This window comes from Austrofundulus limnaeus, unplaced genomic scaffold (assembly GCF_001266775.1).
Source record: "Austrofundulus limnaeus strain Quisiro unplaced genomic scaffold, Austrofundulus_limnaeus-1.0 Scaffold10, whole genome shotgun sequence".
Taxonomy (NCBI): domain Eukaryota; kingdom Metazoa; phylum Chordata; class Actinopteri; order Cyprinodontiformes; family Rivulidae; genus Austrofundulus; species Austrofundulus limnaeus.
The window spans coordinates 3,887,735-3,905,853 of record NW_013952412.1 but is presented as its reverse complement, the minus strand read 5'-3'; the positions used below and the strand labels follow the sequence as shown (position 1 = coordinate 3,905,853).

At 39.1% G+C, this 18,119-nt stretch overlaps 1 protein-coding gene across 3 annotated transcripts in view; it reads right to left on the bottom strand.

Moving 5' to 3' along the window:
• The window catches only part of hipk3b (homeodomain interacting protein kinase 3b), a 39,313-nt gene extending 21,375 nt beyond the window's left edge, over positions 1 to 17,938 (bottom strand). For all 3 annotated transcript variants that reach the window (XM_014001890.1, XM_014001891.1, XM_014001892.1), the window contains exons 1-2: positions 17,580 to 17,938; positions 10,192 to 11,503 (exon numbers count right to left, since the gene is read on the bottom strand). In XM_014001890.1, the coding sequence (XP_013857344.1) occupies positions 10,192 to 11,501 (1,310 nt within the window). In that variant the 5' untranslated portion in view covers positions 11,502 to 11,503; positions 17,580 to 17,938. The remainder of the gene's footprint in view (positions 1 to 10,191; positions 11,504 to 17,579) is intronic.
• Positions 17,939 to 18,119: the final 181 nt, after the last annotated feature.

Genomic DNA, 18,119 nt, shown 5'->3' with positions numbered 1-18,119 from the left:
TCTGGTGAAAATTTCATGTCATTAGCACCTCTAGTAATATATTTACTGAGAAAAATGTTGACGTGTTCAATACTTATTTTACCCATTGTATATGGTAGAAAGCCTCTATTTTTGGAGTCATATGGGACTAAGGCATGTGAGATATGGCCAGCAACAGCAAATCCGAGACCTGCTAAATTTGGTTTTAAACAGTTTTACTCCACAATAAAGACAGATGCAAGCAACAGTTGGTGCATTAGACAAGAYTGCATCAGACAAGTAACCAGGAAGTCATGCCAATGATTTCAGCCTCGAAAGCATGTCCTATTAATAAACAAAAGGATTTTCCCTGAAGGAGTGAGAAATGAGAGGTTGCATACCAGGGTTTCAGTGATTATCCAAGCCCCATTACCAACTGTTACTGGGCTGAGTTTTGTAGACCATTTGTCATTTGTTTTGATAAACTGTCTGTCTCCCMGATAAATCTAGATGTTTTAGATCTTGGTTTGAAAGATATAAACTATGTGACTTTAACAAATRAGACTCCATGGTTATTCATCAAAAAATCAGAGTGGGATCTGCTGTCTATATTTTTTTTGACTGTATGCAGCTACTTGAAAACCACCATCTTCTGCAACATTTGTGCAGTGTCCCATGAGAACCATGGGATCTCAATCCTAAAGCAGCTGAGTTATTAAGACTTATGTGACTAGACATTAACAAGATCACCCAAAAAATGTTTTAGGTCAGTTGGCTTGGCGATTATGTCCAGTTTAAAGTCACAATAACCTCAAAAGTGTAGTTTCTTTTTGTGCAACAGGATAATCTAGGACTACAATAAAATATAAATTAATAATAATTATGTCTGAACAATATTAGGAAAACCTGTGATGTACAACAGTGCTTGATATTGTAATGACAATATGACTTGCGTTAAATGAACAAATACTTAAGTATGCAGTGTTTAAAAACGTGTACATTTTTAGAACAAATGCTTAAGTATGCAGTGTTTAAAAACGTGTACATTTTAGAACAAATACTTAAGTATGCAGTGTTTAAAAACGTGTACATTTTTTAAAGTTTGAAAAAAGCACGAAAAGCAAAAACAAAAATTGTAACAGAAATAATAGCAATAGCATATATACTGCCATTTTATATCATTATAGTTTGCAATACATAATTATAGCACAAACGGAACAATTTAGCCATTTTAATGCAGTTTCTGTAGTTTTTATTTGCAATATATTTCACAGGCTGTTRTYGCRATGACGATAAATATTTAATATATTGTGCAGCCCTGATAATAACAATGTTTACTTTAGTGATCCACAATGGGGAAATTCATTTTGTGCATACTCAGGTCAGCCATAAAATGTGACTAGGCAGCAACTAGAGCCTTGCTCATGGGCCAACAATAGGGCAAATAAGAGAAGCAGGTGTGGGTGCTTCACCTTTCCMACCCATATTCTATGTGCCTACTTTACCTRTTACCAAACCTGCACCCTCTGTATCATAAGCTTGTTTCCTTTAACATCTACACCACTGCTCCCAAATAATAAAAAGGGTTACAAAGAGTTAACATGATTATCATTGACTTAGTATTTAATGAAAGACAGTGACATTTTCTGAATGGGATTTAACTGAAGTGAGACATTTTGAAGCCACAGTCTTACAATCTTTATATTTTAAGTCATTTTCAGATTTGATTTTTGTGGATTTTTTAGGAGGATAACCACATCTGTTATTTATAGTTTATGCAATTTTTTTCAAACATTCTTGTTAAACTGTTCACCAGCCAACTGCACAACAACAGTGCAACATGCGCAACTGTAAATTGAAATAAAAGACAAAACTGAAAACACAGGTTCTGTCTCATTCAATTTGAAGGGCTAAGAGGATGTTGCTATGGTTGCACAGCTCCATCTTAATCAAGCCAAGTAAAGCCTTACCACCCTTCAATGAAACCAAACCTGTTTTCCATCCTGAGGATATGACGTACACACGCTGGAGTCAGTGAATGCTTGTGGAGAAGCAGAAGCCTCGTGACTTCACCCCCACGTGCATAAACCACAGAAGAGGCAAACAGTTCCAACAAAAAGCCAGTTGATGGACTTGTATCCTGTCTTTGTCAAGCACATGTCAGACTCGTGCAACATAGTAAGTGGGAAAGGAACAAAAACTTTTACTGTCAGATTTTACACAAAATCCACAGTTAGGTTTTAATATATAATGACTATAAGGTAGTGATAGTATAGGTAGTGATTTACCATAAACCAGCTCAGGTTTGACCCCTCAAAACAAAATAAGATGAAAAGCAACATCATTAAACTTTCATCTTCTCTACTCAGTTTTTCTTTTGTTTTTAAACGAAYCAGCTATGCAGAACGGTTTTTCCCCAGTCAAAAGACAAATCAAAAGACAAAACGATGCCTATCAGGTCTGCTGACTGACATTACCTCTCAAACTGAAAACCGATGACTAAGAAAGAGAAATTTTACTTTATCCTCACAATTACATGTAACATCATGTGTCAACAGGAAAAGGAGAATGTTTCTTTATTTTATTTATTTATTTAATTTTTTTTTGTGATGAACGTGATCTCAGATCATATTTTTATCCAAGAAATCTGCCAGCCCACTGACAGATACTCCAACGTGTTTGCCTGCCCCAGTCTTCATTTCTGTCCTTGTGTTAAATAAATCGGGCTCTGCTGAAGTCCAGTACGTCCCAGGAGCTTTGAAGCAACAGAACTGAGTTTTCAAGTGAACTGGATATAACTGACATAAAAACCAGGCTAATAGTGCAAGGCAATTCCATTCCACTCAAAATAAGATAATGTTACTAATGCTATTTTGTTTTATTTAACTTTATTTGCCATTTACCCACTGAAAATAACTGTGCYATGCTGGAGAAGATTCTAAATTAACTCCATCAGTATTTTTTATTCATGATCATTATCTCAAAGTCCAGAAATAACCCTGTGATCCACCCTCTTCTGTCCTCAAGAGAGGGAGTGTTCGTAGAACAGCAAATAGGGGTGGATACACACACAGATGGACATTGTCACTGCATGCCTGCACAGGTTTGTGAATTAACTGTAGAATCAGAGAAACTCAGAGGGATAAAACTACTTTTGGCCTAAGCTCAGCCACAAAGTAACTGATAACATGGTGGCTTCATAATCAGAGAATGGAGCYGTACTTCATGCTGTTTCCAGGAACTGTAATTCCACACACTCTCGGGGCATCCTGCATTATTAAGTGGAAAACAAAGACAGCTTGGCAATGAGATGATGAAGCACGAGCACTCCCATCAGCCCAGACCTTCAATTAAGGATACAAAACTTGAGACGTGTTTTACACATGTAAAACTCTGTGCTTACAAGGAGCAGGAGTTTTGAAAGGTTAATTTTTCCAGAGTAAGTTACAAATTGACTTGCTTTGATGGCTGACACAAAATTCTAAAAATAGATTTTAATATTTGCATTTTGTTATTAATACATTAAGAGGGATTATCAGAATACAATATATTAGTAACAAATACCACACTTTGATCTACACAACTTAATAATTAATGAGGAAAATAAAGTTCACAAATATATATAAAAATCATAGCTGTTATGCATATAAAAAGACAACTAGTATTCAAGTTTTCAACTATTTATGTCCTTGGGAGCCAAATAAGTGGCTTTCAAGGAGCACATCATTATAGTACATCATGGCTCTGAATCTTCCTTCTGCATTATCAATAATCCTACAGAGAATATCAGCAGCATGGCCTTTTTCACTAAAGATATCCTTTCTAAGTGACCTTACACCATTACGATGCCACTGCATCAAATAACCAATAATGGGCAAAGAAAGAGCTCAAACTTTCTGCAATAAAAAGATAAATTTACATTACATTAAGTGAATGCAATTCTCATTTTCTACATTGCCTTAAAAGCTACGCTGAAAAGATGAGCATGAAGTACAGTGTTTCCCCTAGGAAATTGGTCGGGGTGGGGGGCTACTGGTTTTATAAAAACATAAATTTATGCGACTCACCTGCAATTATGATAATAAATTTACACATACATGAATATGTAATTGCCCAACTACATCCTAGTTAAGGACTCCTCATGATAATTATCAATAAAAATATTATTGATATTAAGTGATTAGAACTCTGTGCAGCAGATGATCTGAGCCCAGAGTTCTCAGTTCTCAACCTTCTGGAGCTCTTCTGTGTGACTCTAGGTGTGGCAGAGTGTGGATGGTTGATTGTCTCTTTTGTGTCCCTGATGGAGACTGGAGACCTGTCCAGGTGTCTCTGGTGAACTGGAGACCTGTCCAGGTGTCTCTGGTGAACTGGAGACCTGTCCAGGTGTCCCCTGCCTTCACCCAAAGGCAGCGAGGACAGGTTCCAGCCCCACCCTGACCCTGATTAGGAACAAGGACAGAATGATTTTTCTTTATAGCAGGAAACAGACATTTAATTATAAAACAGGATTTACTTGATGTTAATCTGAGTCAGTTTAGTGTTGTTTGTAAATATATTTGACAGTTTTGTAGGAATGAACACGTTTGTAATGTTTGTTAAAAATAAATCTGCTTCTTATGACTTCTGTATCATGTTTTGAATAAAATATTATCAGTAAAAACTTCAAATCATGTCCTTTCTAATAATTATTAGAACTCTAGAAGAACTTTAACTTTTAACTGAGAACTCTGTGATTTTAGAAAAAATAAAAGTCAAATGTAGACACGTCTTTAAAAGATCCTCCTCCTCCTCCCCACCCCGCGCAGCTGCGGTCAGCGCACCCCAACCCCATCCGCGTGATTAATACTGATTTTTTGCGCAAATTATAAATTTTTAACGCTCATTATTCACGATAAACGTCTAAAGGGGTTGACACGTATGAACTTTAAGTCCCGGGCTGGTCGGAGCCGAGCTGCAGGTGGACATGTTCGCTGCCCCTCGCTTTAAAAACAGTCAGCTGATCCGTCGCGGTTTTGTTGCGCTCGTGATGTGAACACTTAGGGGAAATGCTGCGAAGTGCCTTTAGAAATATAATAAATATAAAATACGACGTAATCCTCTGTGGAAAATAGTCCAGGAAACGTGCGTTCCCGAGAGGTGTTCACCTGCAGCTGAGTGAAGCTGACCCCCACCCTTAGAGAAAGAAAAAAAGGCAGTAATCATTGATAAGGTAGTAACCATGCTGTGGCTTCACCTGTCGCATTTTCTTTTAAAGAAAGAAAAAGTAGCTCGCAAAGCTGTCGCATCGGTGCTTCGTGATTAAAAGCAGGGTTGCGCGTCTAATCTCACACACGTCTTCCTATCTTTGTGAGGACCACATACAGCGCTCAGCCTCGCTCTGCGCCATCTTTTTCCCCCAAGTTTGGCGAGAGGTGGATATGGARGGGCGCAAAAAATAGCTCTCGACTTGATCTGGCCTTATTTAAATAAATATGACTACATGCCGTGAAATTCTTAGAGGGGCGGGCCATCTCGTTGGCACACGGGGGTGGGGGCTGTATAATGGTAAGGGAAACACTGAAGTACTAGTTTCACAGCACATTATGCTTCTTGACCTTAGCTTCCTTCAGCATCATCAATAATCCTACAGAAAAAGCTTGCAATTTAAGTGTTTTACAGAGCTAACATTTGCACACATTTGCTAAACATGTTTAATTTGCAATTTTGTTAAACTGACAAAACTCTTTTTTTCAAATGGAATGCTGTAACTTCAGCTATTTATTCTAGCAGCAGCAGCAACACAGTATTATTGCATGAAAACAATATCAGCATTTGTGCATTACCAACAGAATCTGTAGTAGAGATTATGAAGCAGGGCAGATGTTTCTCATGAACTTGTGACACCAACCAGCAGGACAACGTAAACATCAACAAAAATGACTGCGAACATGTGAGCACACAGTCAAAGAAAAAAATAGTTGTCCCATCTCATAGCATCATGTTGCAGATAACATACACAGCCTCAATTCATTTGATAATTTCCCTCTAAGTGTACAACTCATAATAGAGAAAAGGTTTGTGTAACCGCCACAAGTTGCCCGACACACAATAGTTTGGAAGACAGTCTGGGGGATTACTTTCTCAGAGACTTTTCAGGGAAAAGTTAATCCAGCTGCATTAGTCTAAATGTTTCAGTAACAAGAGGGCGGTAATAAAGGCTTTTACAGGCCATGTAAAAATCAAGACACTAATTTACTATCAATTTTAATTCTCCCTGTGTCAGTCAGTCCTGTTAGTTTTGATTTAGATTTAGATTTTGACAACAAAATAAACACTGACATCCATCCATCCATCCATCCATTTTCTTCCGACTATCCGGGGTCGGGTCGCGGGGGCAGCAGCTTCAGAAGGGAGGCCCAGACCTCCCTCTCCCCAGCCACTTCTTCCAGCTCCTCCGGGGGAACTCCAAGGCGTTCCCAGGCCAGCCGAGAGACATAGTCCCTCCAGCGTGTCCTGGGTCTTCCTCGGGGCCTCCTCCCGGTGGGACGTGCCCGGAATACCTCACCAGGGAGGCGTCCAGGAGGCATCCTTACCAGATGCCCGAGCCACCTCAACTGGCTCCTCTCGACGTGGAGGAGCAGCGGCTCTACTCTGAGTCCCTCCCGGATGACCGAGCTTCTCACCCTATCTCTAAGGGAGAGCCCAGCCACCCTGCGGAGGAAACCCATTTCGGCCGCTTGTATCTGGGACCTCGTTCTTTCGGTCATGACCCAAAGCTCATGACCATAGATGAGGGTAGGAACGTAGATCGACCGGTAAATCGAGAGCTTCGCTTTCTGACTCAGCTCTCTCTTCACCACGACGAACCGGTACAGTGCCCGCTTTACAGCAGACGCTGCGCCAATCCGCCTGTCGATCTCCCGCTCCGTTCTTCCCCCATTCGTGAACAAGATCCCCAGATACTTAAACTCCTCCACTTGAGACAGGGCGACCCCCCTGACCCGGAGAAGGCACTCTGCCCTTTTCCGGCTCAAGACCATGGCCTCGTATTTGGAGGCACTGAGCTTCATCCCAGCCGCTTCGCACTCGGCCGCGAACCGCTCCAGCGAGAGCTGCAGATCTCGCTCCGATGAAGCCAACAGGACCACATCATCCGCAAAAAGCAGAGATGCGATCCTAAGGCCACCAAAACGGATCCCCTCAACACCTCGGCTGCGCCTAGAAATTCTGTCCATGAAAGTAATGAACAGAATCGGTGACAAAGGGCAGCCTTGGCGGAGTCCAACTCTCACCGGAAACGAGCCCGACTTACTGCCGGCAATGCGAACCAGACTCTGACACCGGTCGTACAAGGACCTGACAGCCCGTATCAAGTGGCCCGGTACCCCATACACTGACAGCGAAACATATTGTATTTGGGTTGGTACATAAATATTTATTAGGCTCAAGCCAAACAATAACAAATAAATTGTGTGATTTTTATGGGAGCAATTAAACTTCCTTGTCATATTTAAAGGGGGAGTAAAAATTGTTAAAATTATTAGTTAAAGCTGGTGACATTTTTATTGAATAATTTTCCTTGTGCGTTTTTCACAAAACCCCTCCCACATCGTGCAAACTGGCATTAAAAATAAAATGAAAACAGATGTCACTGTTGAGCTGGTTGACCTTGAGTGAGTAAGTCAGAGGTCTCGAACGTTTTAAGCTGTCCTTTTTTTATATTTTGGCTGCCCATGTGGTTCACCATCTATAGACGTCAAGGCACTCTGGCCTCTGTCCCATGAGCTATTTTAAGCTTCCCTCCACTTTTGGCCTCAGCAACGCTGTTGCTTCACAGTATGCTTTTGCATACTCTGGTCTCTGAAGAGACACATGAGCTACAGAGGTGCAATAGTCCTTCTTTAAGTGTTGCATCACTACTGCAACGTTGTCTTGACATAAAAATCAAATCAATGCTAAAATCTAAAAAGATGAGCCAAATGCAAACGTCATGTTTCCACATTTTTATACCATTTGATATACGGTAGATTTTCAGTAAGTTTGTCAGTCTTGCTTTGAACCTGTCTTCTAGAACAAATTATTATTGTATGTTTCTTTATACCTCTCAAACAAAGAGTTAAGCTTTTCCTAAAACAATGTTACCACCATAGATTAAAATCTTTAACTATACTTTTAGAATCTCAACTTGAATTTGAGTTGATCTAAATGAACATTTTAAAAATATGTGTGATACAATTGCCGTAGTTTAATGATTAGAGTAAACTTTACTAAGTCTGACTAATTAGACTAAACTTGCTTTCCAAACGAATGCAGATGAGAATGGCTAGTTGTACTGGTGATCAACTTATGAACTTCTATCGCTCGCTTCTTAGGCCAGAACTATGACAGCTATTAAGTACTTAGTTGTTAAAGAGCTCATTGCAAAAAGGTAGATAAATTTACAACACAACAAATTTTCCAAAAAATTTCAACATTTAATTAGCTATAGTTACAGCTAAAGAGTCAATGTGTAAAAGGCCAAACATGCAAAGAAAATTGAAATTACATTTTTTTAGCCTGTTTCTCTGGCATGTACAATAAATGCCTCTAAACTGCAGTCAGACAAACGGTTAATTGTCATTTGTTAGCAAAGGTAATAGCATATGTTGTATCAAAATACAACACCTTGTAAGACTTGTGGTCACCAACGCTCAAAGCTGTCAGGGCTGACAAACTGCAGCAGCTGCAATGTTCACTTCCTCCCCCACCAAAGCGCAGCAAAGTACGACAGTTCTATTTTGAGCGACTTCCTGAAATACAGTGCATTTAAAACGCTAATCGCCTTCACAAAAAAGCCTGATGAATGTGAGATTAAAAGAAAAAGAAATAACTGAAAGTTACTGACAAGTATTTTCCACTTATAATTTGAAACTAGGGTTCAAACAAAGTTCAGTCTACTCTAAATAGATGGGAACATCTACAGCAGATGCAAATGCGGACTGATATCAAATGGTTTTTACATTAATTTTCATTAGCAGTTTGAATTTCCCCGTTATCACGCTGATTCACTACTTTAGTATGTAGACAATGAAAATTATTCAACAGTCATGTAAATAATGATCACTGACAGCTAACACTAAATCCCAGTGAACTCTCCCCTACGCTCAGAGGTTGAAGTACCAATCATGTTATTAAGGATACTATTTAACAAAAGACCAATGGTTTTAGGACTAAGCTGACTTTTAAAATAAAATGGCATTTTTTTCTAAAATATTTAAAAAACACTGTTATATCAAATTAGTCTGATTATATGTTAGCTAACATATTTCCCAWGTACAACAGTTCCAATGTGTGAATTCAAATGAACTCTTAACACACCCAAACAATATGTGGCTTACATTTTGTCTTTGTTGATGGCAATTTGGCAATTATTTTTTTGTTTGTTTGTTTGTTTTGTTTTGTTTTTTGTTTGTTTTCCAAAGGGGAGCATTAAAAAATAAAAGTCAAATATCTTAGTGCATAAGTTTATGTTAGGGCAGAAGGTAGAAAACAAAACAGTGTAGCTATTTTTTTCCAGCTGCAAAATGAATTTCATTAATTTTTGATGAACAGAAGGAAGACTAACAGCTGCTAATAGAGCATGGTTTCATAAAATCCTTGGAGTTTGGAGATTTACAGCTATACAATGACTAACTGCTCAAGACAGAGTAGGGAGCAACATGACTGCCTGTTGGGAGAAGCTGCACCAAGACAGCTGCAGAATTTCAGAGGGATCAATAATCAGTTATAGGTGGACAAAGTACAACATACTTGTGTGTGTAATTCTTTCTGATTAGCTGCACCAAAGTGTGGTCAGAGAGCACTGCACAAAAGTTAAAACTATTTAAAAATTTCAATGTATTACCCTAGCCCATCAAGTCAACTATAACAGTGGCATAAATCTTTAATTTCTTTGCAAACAATAAAACGCCCTGAGTTACTGCAATTTCAGACTGCAAGTAATAAAAAAGTGTTCACAGAGTCAAGCTGTAATTAGTTAAGGTTATTTAAAGCTTCTTTTTACAAACAGCAGGAACAAAGGAAGCAGACCCTTTTTTTGTCTAAAACCGGTATCTCCTACATATGCAGGATGTTGTGCAATATCCTTTACATTTTCTTATGATGCTAGAAAAAACATTTTGAATCTAAACATTGGCARTCACAAAACGTGCAAAATTTGCCTGAAAATTAAAGGGGGAAAAATGGGAAGTCTTTATTCTTTCTTGTACTCACCTATAATAACGAGACTGGAGGTACGTTGAACACACTGCTTTGGAGACATGACTGGCTGAGCCAAAGTCAATCACTTTCACCCTGTAGGGTTGCCTTACTGGGTCCACCAGCATGATGTTTTCCGGCTTAAGGTCTGCGTGTATTAAACCCATGCATTTTAACTTTTTCAGAGCTGTGGCTACTTGCTGTAGCACAGGTCTGATCACTTTCAGGGGGAGAGGACTGAACTTATTTTGCTTCAGAAAATCATACAGGTTCTGCTCAAGCATCTCAAATACTAGACAGGTGTGGCTGCGATGCTGGAAGCATTCAAAGGCTCGCACCAGGTTGTGCTCATCTGCATTCTCCCCACTCAAACGAGCAAGGATCCCAACTTCAATCTGTCCCTGTCGTGCATAGGATGGGTGATTTTTCAGGATCTTTACGGCCACCACCTCACCCGTACCCCTTTTCCAGCACTTGACTACCTGGCCGAATGTGCCCCGCCCCAAGAAATCCAGCACTTCATAAGTATTCTTCATGGAACACAGGACTTCGTGCTGTACCACCTGATAGTCTCCGTCCCCTCCTCCTGTCCCTCCTGTGACACCTACACCACCATGTCCTACACCCTGTTTAGAGGGGCCTCCTCCAACTCCGACAGCCGCCGGTGCCGTCACAGCTGCATTCCCCACATTCGTCGTTTGCAACATGGCAGGCAACATTGACAGTTCCTCCACAATCTGCATGGTGCTTCCTCGGTTATCCAGCTCCTCACTTTTGCGTTTCAGCCCACATCGCTGAGAGCTGTCAGCTGAGTTCAAACCTTCACAGTCTTCCTCTCTGTCGCCCTCCTCCCCTCCTCCTCCCTCAACTCCTCCACTGCAGCCCTCTCCCCTTCCTCCTCCTCCTGCCCCTGTTCCTCCACCGCTGCTCCCACTTGCTTCAACTGTCGGATGCTGCTGCTGCTCCTTGTCCTGTACGTGGACAACCCTTGCCTCCTGTTGCTGCTGGACCACAAGCGGGCCTGGTCCCCCTCCTCTTCGACCGGGCTGCTGTCTTTGCACGCCACGCACCACCACTGTCTGCACCGGGTACTGCTGTCCTCCACAAACTTTTAGACCCACTGCTAAGTCTCGGTTCACAAATGAGTGGGCTTGTTTAGTTGGGTGCACAATGCCAAGGGTTCTGCTGTTCAGATAAGTCCGCGGGTGTGCTTTCTCATGGTACACACAACTGCCAGGCTCAACTTTGAGTTTCTTCACACTGCTAAAGGCACTTGTCTGGGTTTGATAAATGTGTGGTGGGTAGACCAAGACTTGTGAGGCCATACCTGCAGAGAGAGAAACAGAAGTAACAGGTTATTACAGCTGCAAAAATAAATAGTCCATTTGACTTGCTTGCTATACCAAATGATGTCACAAAAAGGGGATAAACAAGCACAAAGCACACTGAAATTTGGCAACAAAACTGTAAAGCTTATTATGCAATACAAAAAAATGTGTTGCTGTTACATCATCAGTCAAAAAGAACTAACAGTCCAGTTATTCCAGGGTCCTTTTCTGCTCTTTGTTTACTTAAGTTCAAAGGGTTTATTTAAGTTACCAGAGTCCAAAAACTAGACGCTGCCAATCTCATTAAGCCATTTTAACTTCTCCCACATGAACATGTCACAAATACGTGGCAGGTGACCTTCCCTTTTTATTTATACAAGTTAATAAAAAAAATGAGAACTTCACAAGAAAAAAATCTAAACAATCTTCTGTCTGGGGGCAACAAATTCTTTACAAGGTTAAGAGTCTTTGCAGTACTCTGTAAACCATGCATTGAAAAACACATTTTGTTTCCTAGATGTAACATTTCCAACTGAGCTAGTTTCCAGAGCAGCTGTATCTGGCTGTGATTAGCTGTGTAACATTTGACAGCATACCAAAGCTGTGCATCAATAAGACATTAAGAAACTGGGTAAACRAATAAGGACTCTCGATCTAAACTCACAAGGTTGCAACATTTGTCCAAGACACGGGCTAACTATGCCTTTCCCTTGCTTCAACAACTGTGAAGAGAATCAAAGAAGCACTGTATGTAGCGGAGTGCATCAGGACACCTTTACCATTCTGTCCAACCAACTACAATCCCACAAACACCTCCACACAGCAGATGACTAACTTCTCAAAGGTTTGACTGACCTATTCCTGTCATTTTTATGCATCCTACGACAGGTCTCTAGGCAACCAATGGAGAGAGGATAAGAGACAAAGAGAGTAAAACAAAGTCAAACAGCATAATCAGGCCCACGTGTCTAATTACTCAAGACGTGGTTCATTCTTTTCTCCTGCCCTATAATTTTTAGTGTGTGTGTAAGCAAATGGAAGAGAACTTCATGGAAATGCTAAAACATTTTGAAACTAAATCATCAGATGGGGGGGTAGTTTTGTTTGGTGAAACAGCGAATGCATCTAAGTGTAAGTGAACACAAATGCACATGCTAGTCAAACAGATTCTAAGATACAATAACTGCATGCATGATAGCAAGCTTTTTGTCAAAGTTTTATAAAGTATAATAGGCAATCTAATAAGTGACATAACTTTACAAGCCTTACACAAGTTTAAAAAAATATTTATTTTTTTTGTTTTTGCTTATTAGATCATTTTGTAATGTTATAAATATACTACATTTAGCTCTTAGCTCAATGTATGGGTCTGCTACAGGGTTGATGTAATGCGAAAGAGTAACGAATAAAGATAAATAAGGACAGTAGTCAAGTCAGACATGAGGATGTAAAGTAAATGTCTTTTATTGATTTAAAGAGGAAATAAAAGCATTTGCAGCTATTTTTGAGTTAAAAGCTAGACCAGCCACGAGGTTCTTCCTAAGGCATGGTTTCACATCATTCATTCTAGAGGTTTTCCAGCAAAACTGTACTTTTAGGAAGTAGGTCAGGTTTGTCATGCTGGATGAAATGAACTGAAAACCCACATGCTCTCTAAAAGTTGACTTCTTAGATTTAATGCAGATTATTAAGGAAACAAAAGATTTTTTAATGGACTTAAGTCTAAAATTAACATTTTACTAACTATTTTACTTTCAACACCATTTCTGTTCATGTTGCTTCATTTCACAGCTCAAAGTAAAAGTGAGCTGCTATGATAACCACAGCTTAGGCTTCAAATTTTTGAGCTATAAATGTCTCCCATCCTACAGCACATTAAAACAGCCCCATTAGGCATTCACACTTWAATCAGATGATCAGGAAAGCAGTCTGTGAGAAGCTTCCTCGTCATGCATTCATGTGCATTCTATTAGGTACTGCATTTTACACTAAAATTAAACTTGTCTTGTAATGAGGTAGTTCTGGCTGCAGCTCAGTTCAGATAAATAAGGCAAATGACAACTGTGATGGCGGAAATTAAACATTTGCTTTTYTTCTAATTCACTTCAATGCTGTTCTTATGATTTTGGTAATACATGAAGGTTGCTATCTTAGATCACAACTATACAACCTGACGCCACACTGTGGTATTTTCCTTGTGCCTCGTGAACTAGATTTTTATGCTTATTAAATAAAAGGTCTTCTATTTTCGAAAGCATGTGACCTCAAGTTATTTGTGGAATTTTTTAACTTTCTCTGTAAAGTTTTCTACTTATGTCATTAGCTACTGCTCACAGGCAATACTTCTCACAATATCAGTCAAATACACAATAAAATAAAATATCAAAGTTAAAGTGGTTTGATTATAAAACTGTTTGAGGCTTAGTATGTGCCACAATTTTGGCTTTTATTAGTTATTTTCTTTTTATATTTTTTTTCAGTAAATCAGTTTCCAGCCTTATATATAAATAAAAGCAKTCAAAAATGTACAAAACAATTTATTTCATACCAAATAACAAGGGGGTAAATACAGTAATATAAAAAGTTTACACACCTGTGTTATAGGTTTTTGATGTAAAAAAAATGGAGACCAAGATAAAATTTTTCACAACTTTTTTTCACCTTTTATGTGAGCTACAATTTGTAAAACTTAACTGAAAAATAATTTTTAAAAAATTGGGGGGTGGGGTGTAAATATATAAAAAAAATAAGATAAAGTGGTTGAATAACTGTGTACACCCTTAATCTAGTACTTGCTGAAGCAMCTTTTGACCATATTAAAGCACACTGTGCCCAAAAACAGTGTGCTGAGCAGTGAGTACAGTCTTTTTGGGCAGGAGGCTACCAGCATGGCACATCTTGATTTGTCAATATTTACCCACTCTTTTTTTTTGCAAAAATGCTCCAAAGCTGTCTGATTGTGAGGACATCGCTTGTGCACAACCCTTCTCAGATCATCACAGAGATTTTCCATGGGATTCAGGTCTGGACTCTGGCAGGACCATTCCAAAACCTTAAATCTTCTTGTGAAGCCATTGTTTTGTTGATTTGGATGTATGCTTTGGGTCATGGTCGTCCTGAAAGACAAAGTTTTTCTTCTTCTTCAGCCTTACAGTAGAAGCCTGAAGGTTTTGTGCCAAGACTGACTGGTATTTGAAACAGTTCACAATTCCTTCCACCATGACTAAGGCCCCAGTCCCAGCTGAAGAAAAGCAGCCCTAAAACATGTTGCTGCCACCACCATGATTTACTGTTGTATGGTGGTCTTCTGGTGATATGCAGTGTTGAGACATACAGACATCCAGACGTACCATATGGAATTATGGCCAATAAGTTCATCAGACCATGACATATTTTCCCACATCTTTCGGAGAATGTGTTAAATTTAGCAGGGCTTTGATGTTTTTCRTAAGATAAAGCTTCCATCATGCAACCCTACTCCATAGCGCAGACACATGAAGAATACAGGAGATTGTTGTGACATGCACTACACRGCTAGTACTTGCAAGAAATTCCTGTAGCTTTTTTGTTTTTTCAATTCAGTTGTACAGGTTACAGCTTACAGTAAAGATAAAAAGTTTTGAAATTATTTACTGTGGTCTCATTTTTTTTACATCACATCTTGAATTTAACACTGCATGTAAAAGTTTTATGACTACTGTATACTGGAAAAAAATACTATAATACTTATTGTCTAAAAATACAAAAAGCACCAGACAGTTTCACAACATGTAGAATGCATTACATACTTTTAGATCATAAAATGTCATGACAGTAAGTCTTAATTAGAGGTGGTTTATAATCAAAAACTTTTAGCAAAATTTCTCAGTAACATTTGTTTGCAATGATGATATTTATTATTATATTCTTAATTTTTTCATTAATTGTCCTATGACTGGAGCTTGCAGATGGCAGCATTTATTACTGTAAACAAAGAGAGTATTTAGCATATTTTAGTTTTACTGTGCATAATGATAAGTGTGACTCTGCTGCAAAAGCTCTTTAACAGCAACCAAGTACTACGATATTCTAGGACATGTTTTTACATGATTTGTTGAGTCATTTGGTTATCTTTGGAYGGCACATAACCAGGTTCTTGTGTTGTCTCCTCGTGTGCCTTTATTACCTGGGTGTACTCTGTGGAGCCGTTTCCGTGGTGTTTGTTTTTGTGAAATTGTGAAGTGAGTTGGCTGTTTTTTACCAGCTTTACCAATAACTGCTTTTTTAGGCATTTTAGTGTTGCACTTTGTTGAATGAAAGTCTATTATCTTGTAGAAAAATTGCTTTATTAAAAAGAACCACCTTTTGTTTTTAGGCACTAAATTGTCACAGAGGCTAACACGTTGCTATGTCCCTCACTCTAGTTGTGTTGCTGTGCAAGCCAGAGTGAAAGTTATATTGCTATTATATGATACAACACAGCCTTAGTTTCAAGTAAAACTAAAATACACARAAGATAATACAGAATAGGCCTCACCATCCCTCATACTGAGGGAGTTTCAAAACAAAACCAAGATATGAACAGAACACTAGATAAATATGAGTAATTATGATTTGTGAACTGTAATAGGTGTATATGTCTTGAGATAAAAGACATTTTCCACCCCTATCATTTCTGTGATCTCAGCTACAGCACAMCACCACCCTGTCTCTGTGGTTTCCCAAAAACTCACATTATGTTTTGTTTATTGCCTGACGTCTACACACATGACCACAACATGACGTCACTTGAATGAGTCTTAAGTTTGCCACAGCGGTACACAGATGACTGAGAGGTTCCATGCAATAGAAAAAGAAGAGAAAAGAACACAAACAAATACAAGATGGGAAAGTACAGTCTGAGTAAATTCCTCTGACTTTTGCCTGCTTTGGTTTAAGATGACCAGAAGCACARCAATCTTATTGTTAATCTCAAAATAAATTGTTGCAAATGAAGGCAATCATTCCTACAATTATAATTTTAAGTGATTTGTGCTTTAAAACTTCAAACTAARTTTAACCCATTTAATACAAAGTCATCACATTTACTGTGACAAAGGTCAAGCAGATTATCATTTAGCTAATCTTAGTTTGATTAACTTGGTATACGCTAGTTTCAACTCGTATTTTGTTGTTTCTTGAAATACTAGGYGGTATAAAATGGTCAGGATTTTTAGTTGTTGTTTTTGTAGCCTTACAAGTTGAGGAAGAACGCAACTAAATTGTTAACAAAAGCAAACAGTAAGGGATTTTCAGTGTTGTGACTACAGTTCATTTTCAACCACAAAGAGCTTTAATAAAATCCCAGCTAAAAGCTCAAATAATATTTTTGTTTTACTTGTGTGTTGTAAGTTTTAATAACCCGAAAGGTTACCAGACTTCTTGGGCAAGTTCTGAAACATTTTTAAAACTCAGGACTTATGACTGTGCTGTGTTTTTCTAACTTGGGCCATTGTGGCTGAGGTTATTACAAAAACTAAAACGAGAAAAATGGTGCAGCTTCTTTGGAAATAAGATTAAAATAATGACTGTATTAAGGATATAATCATCTATGGATACAATTCTGTACTCAAGACTCAGCACAAAGTGTGTAAAATGTCTCATAACTGGGCAAGGTGATGACTGAAGTCATGTAAAACTTACCACTCGATCCATATTGTCCGACTAGGATAGGCTAACAGTCAACAAAATAAATTACGTGTAATTAATAAAAACTAACTAATGGTGGGGGAGAGGGGTCCCCCCAAAAAAACATGAAAAAAGTAGCTGTCGTGGTAGCACTTGTGTTTTAATGTTCTCGTGACCATAAAAAAATCCCCATTAACGTCTTTGTCAACGCCGTTTGCTAGTAAAGAAAATTAATAATCCTCATGTAAACTGAAAAGCCAAACTGGTGACTGAGCTGGTCCCAAATGAAAACACAGTTCAGCCAGGCAAGCGCTCGCTAGCTAAGTTTATAGCTAAGTTATGACTCAGTAATACGTCACATTCAAAGTGTCGTTTCGTAGGTTTAGCTCAACAGAAACAACCATCGCCAGCCCTTAGTCTAACTCTTACCTTCACATAGAGTCGCTTTAAGTCAAATCCAAGGCTTCTCTGAGCATGTTATGGACTTATAAATCCATACCACACACAGTTCGCCTGCATTGCTGCCATCTTGTCCTAGACGACAGGAAGGGAGAGCTCGCTCTCGTTAACGCCACCATCTCCCACATTTCAAACATGAAATAACTCTTCCATACGAGCGTCCCGGAGCGACAACACCGAGCCCGCCTTGAGGTCACACACTTCAGACTCTCGTCCTTTCTCTTCTGGCGTCGTTGCCCATCTCTGAAAGGGTTGCCAGTCTCACCCCCTCGTCTAGACGCGCGGCTCCGCGGCCCTGCCAGCCTCTAACATGTCCCTTTTCTCTAGCAACTGTGGAAGCAATGTTTGTGTGAACTGACGACGGCATCGGTCAGACCTGACTAAACGATCCCAGAGCACAAGTCTTTGGATCATCATCATCTAATAAAAACGGATGGATGGATGGATGGATGGATGGATGGATGGATGGATGGATGGATGGATGGATGGATGGATGGATGGATGGATGGA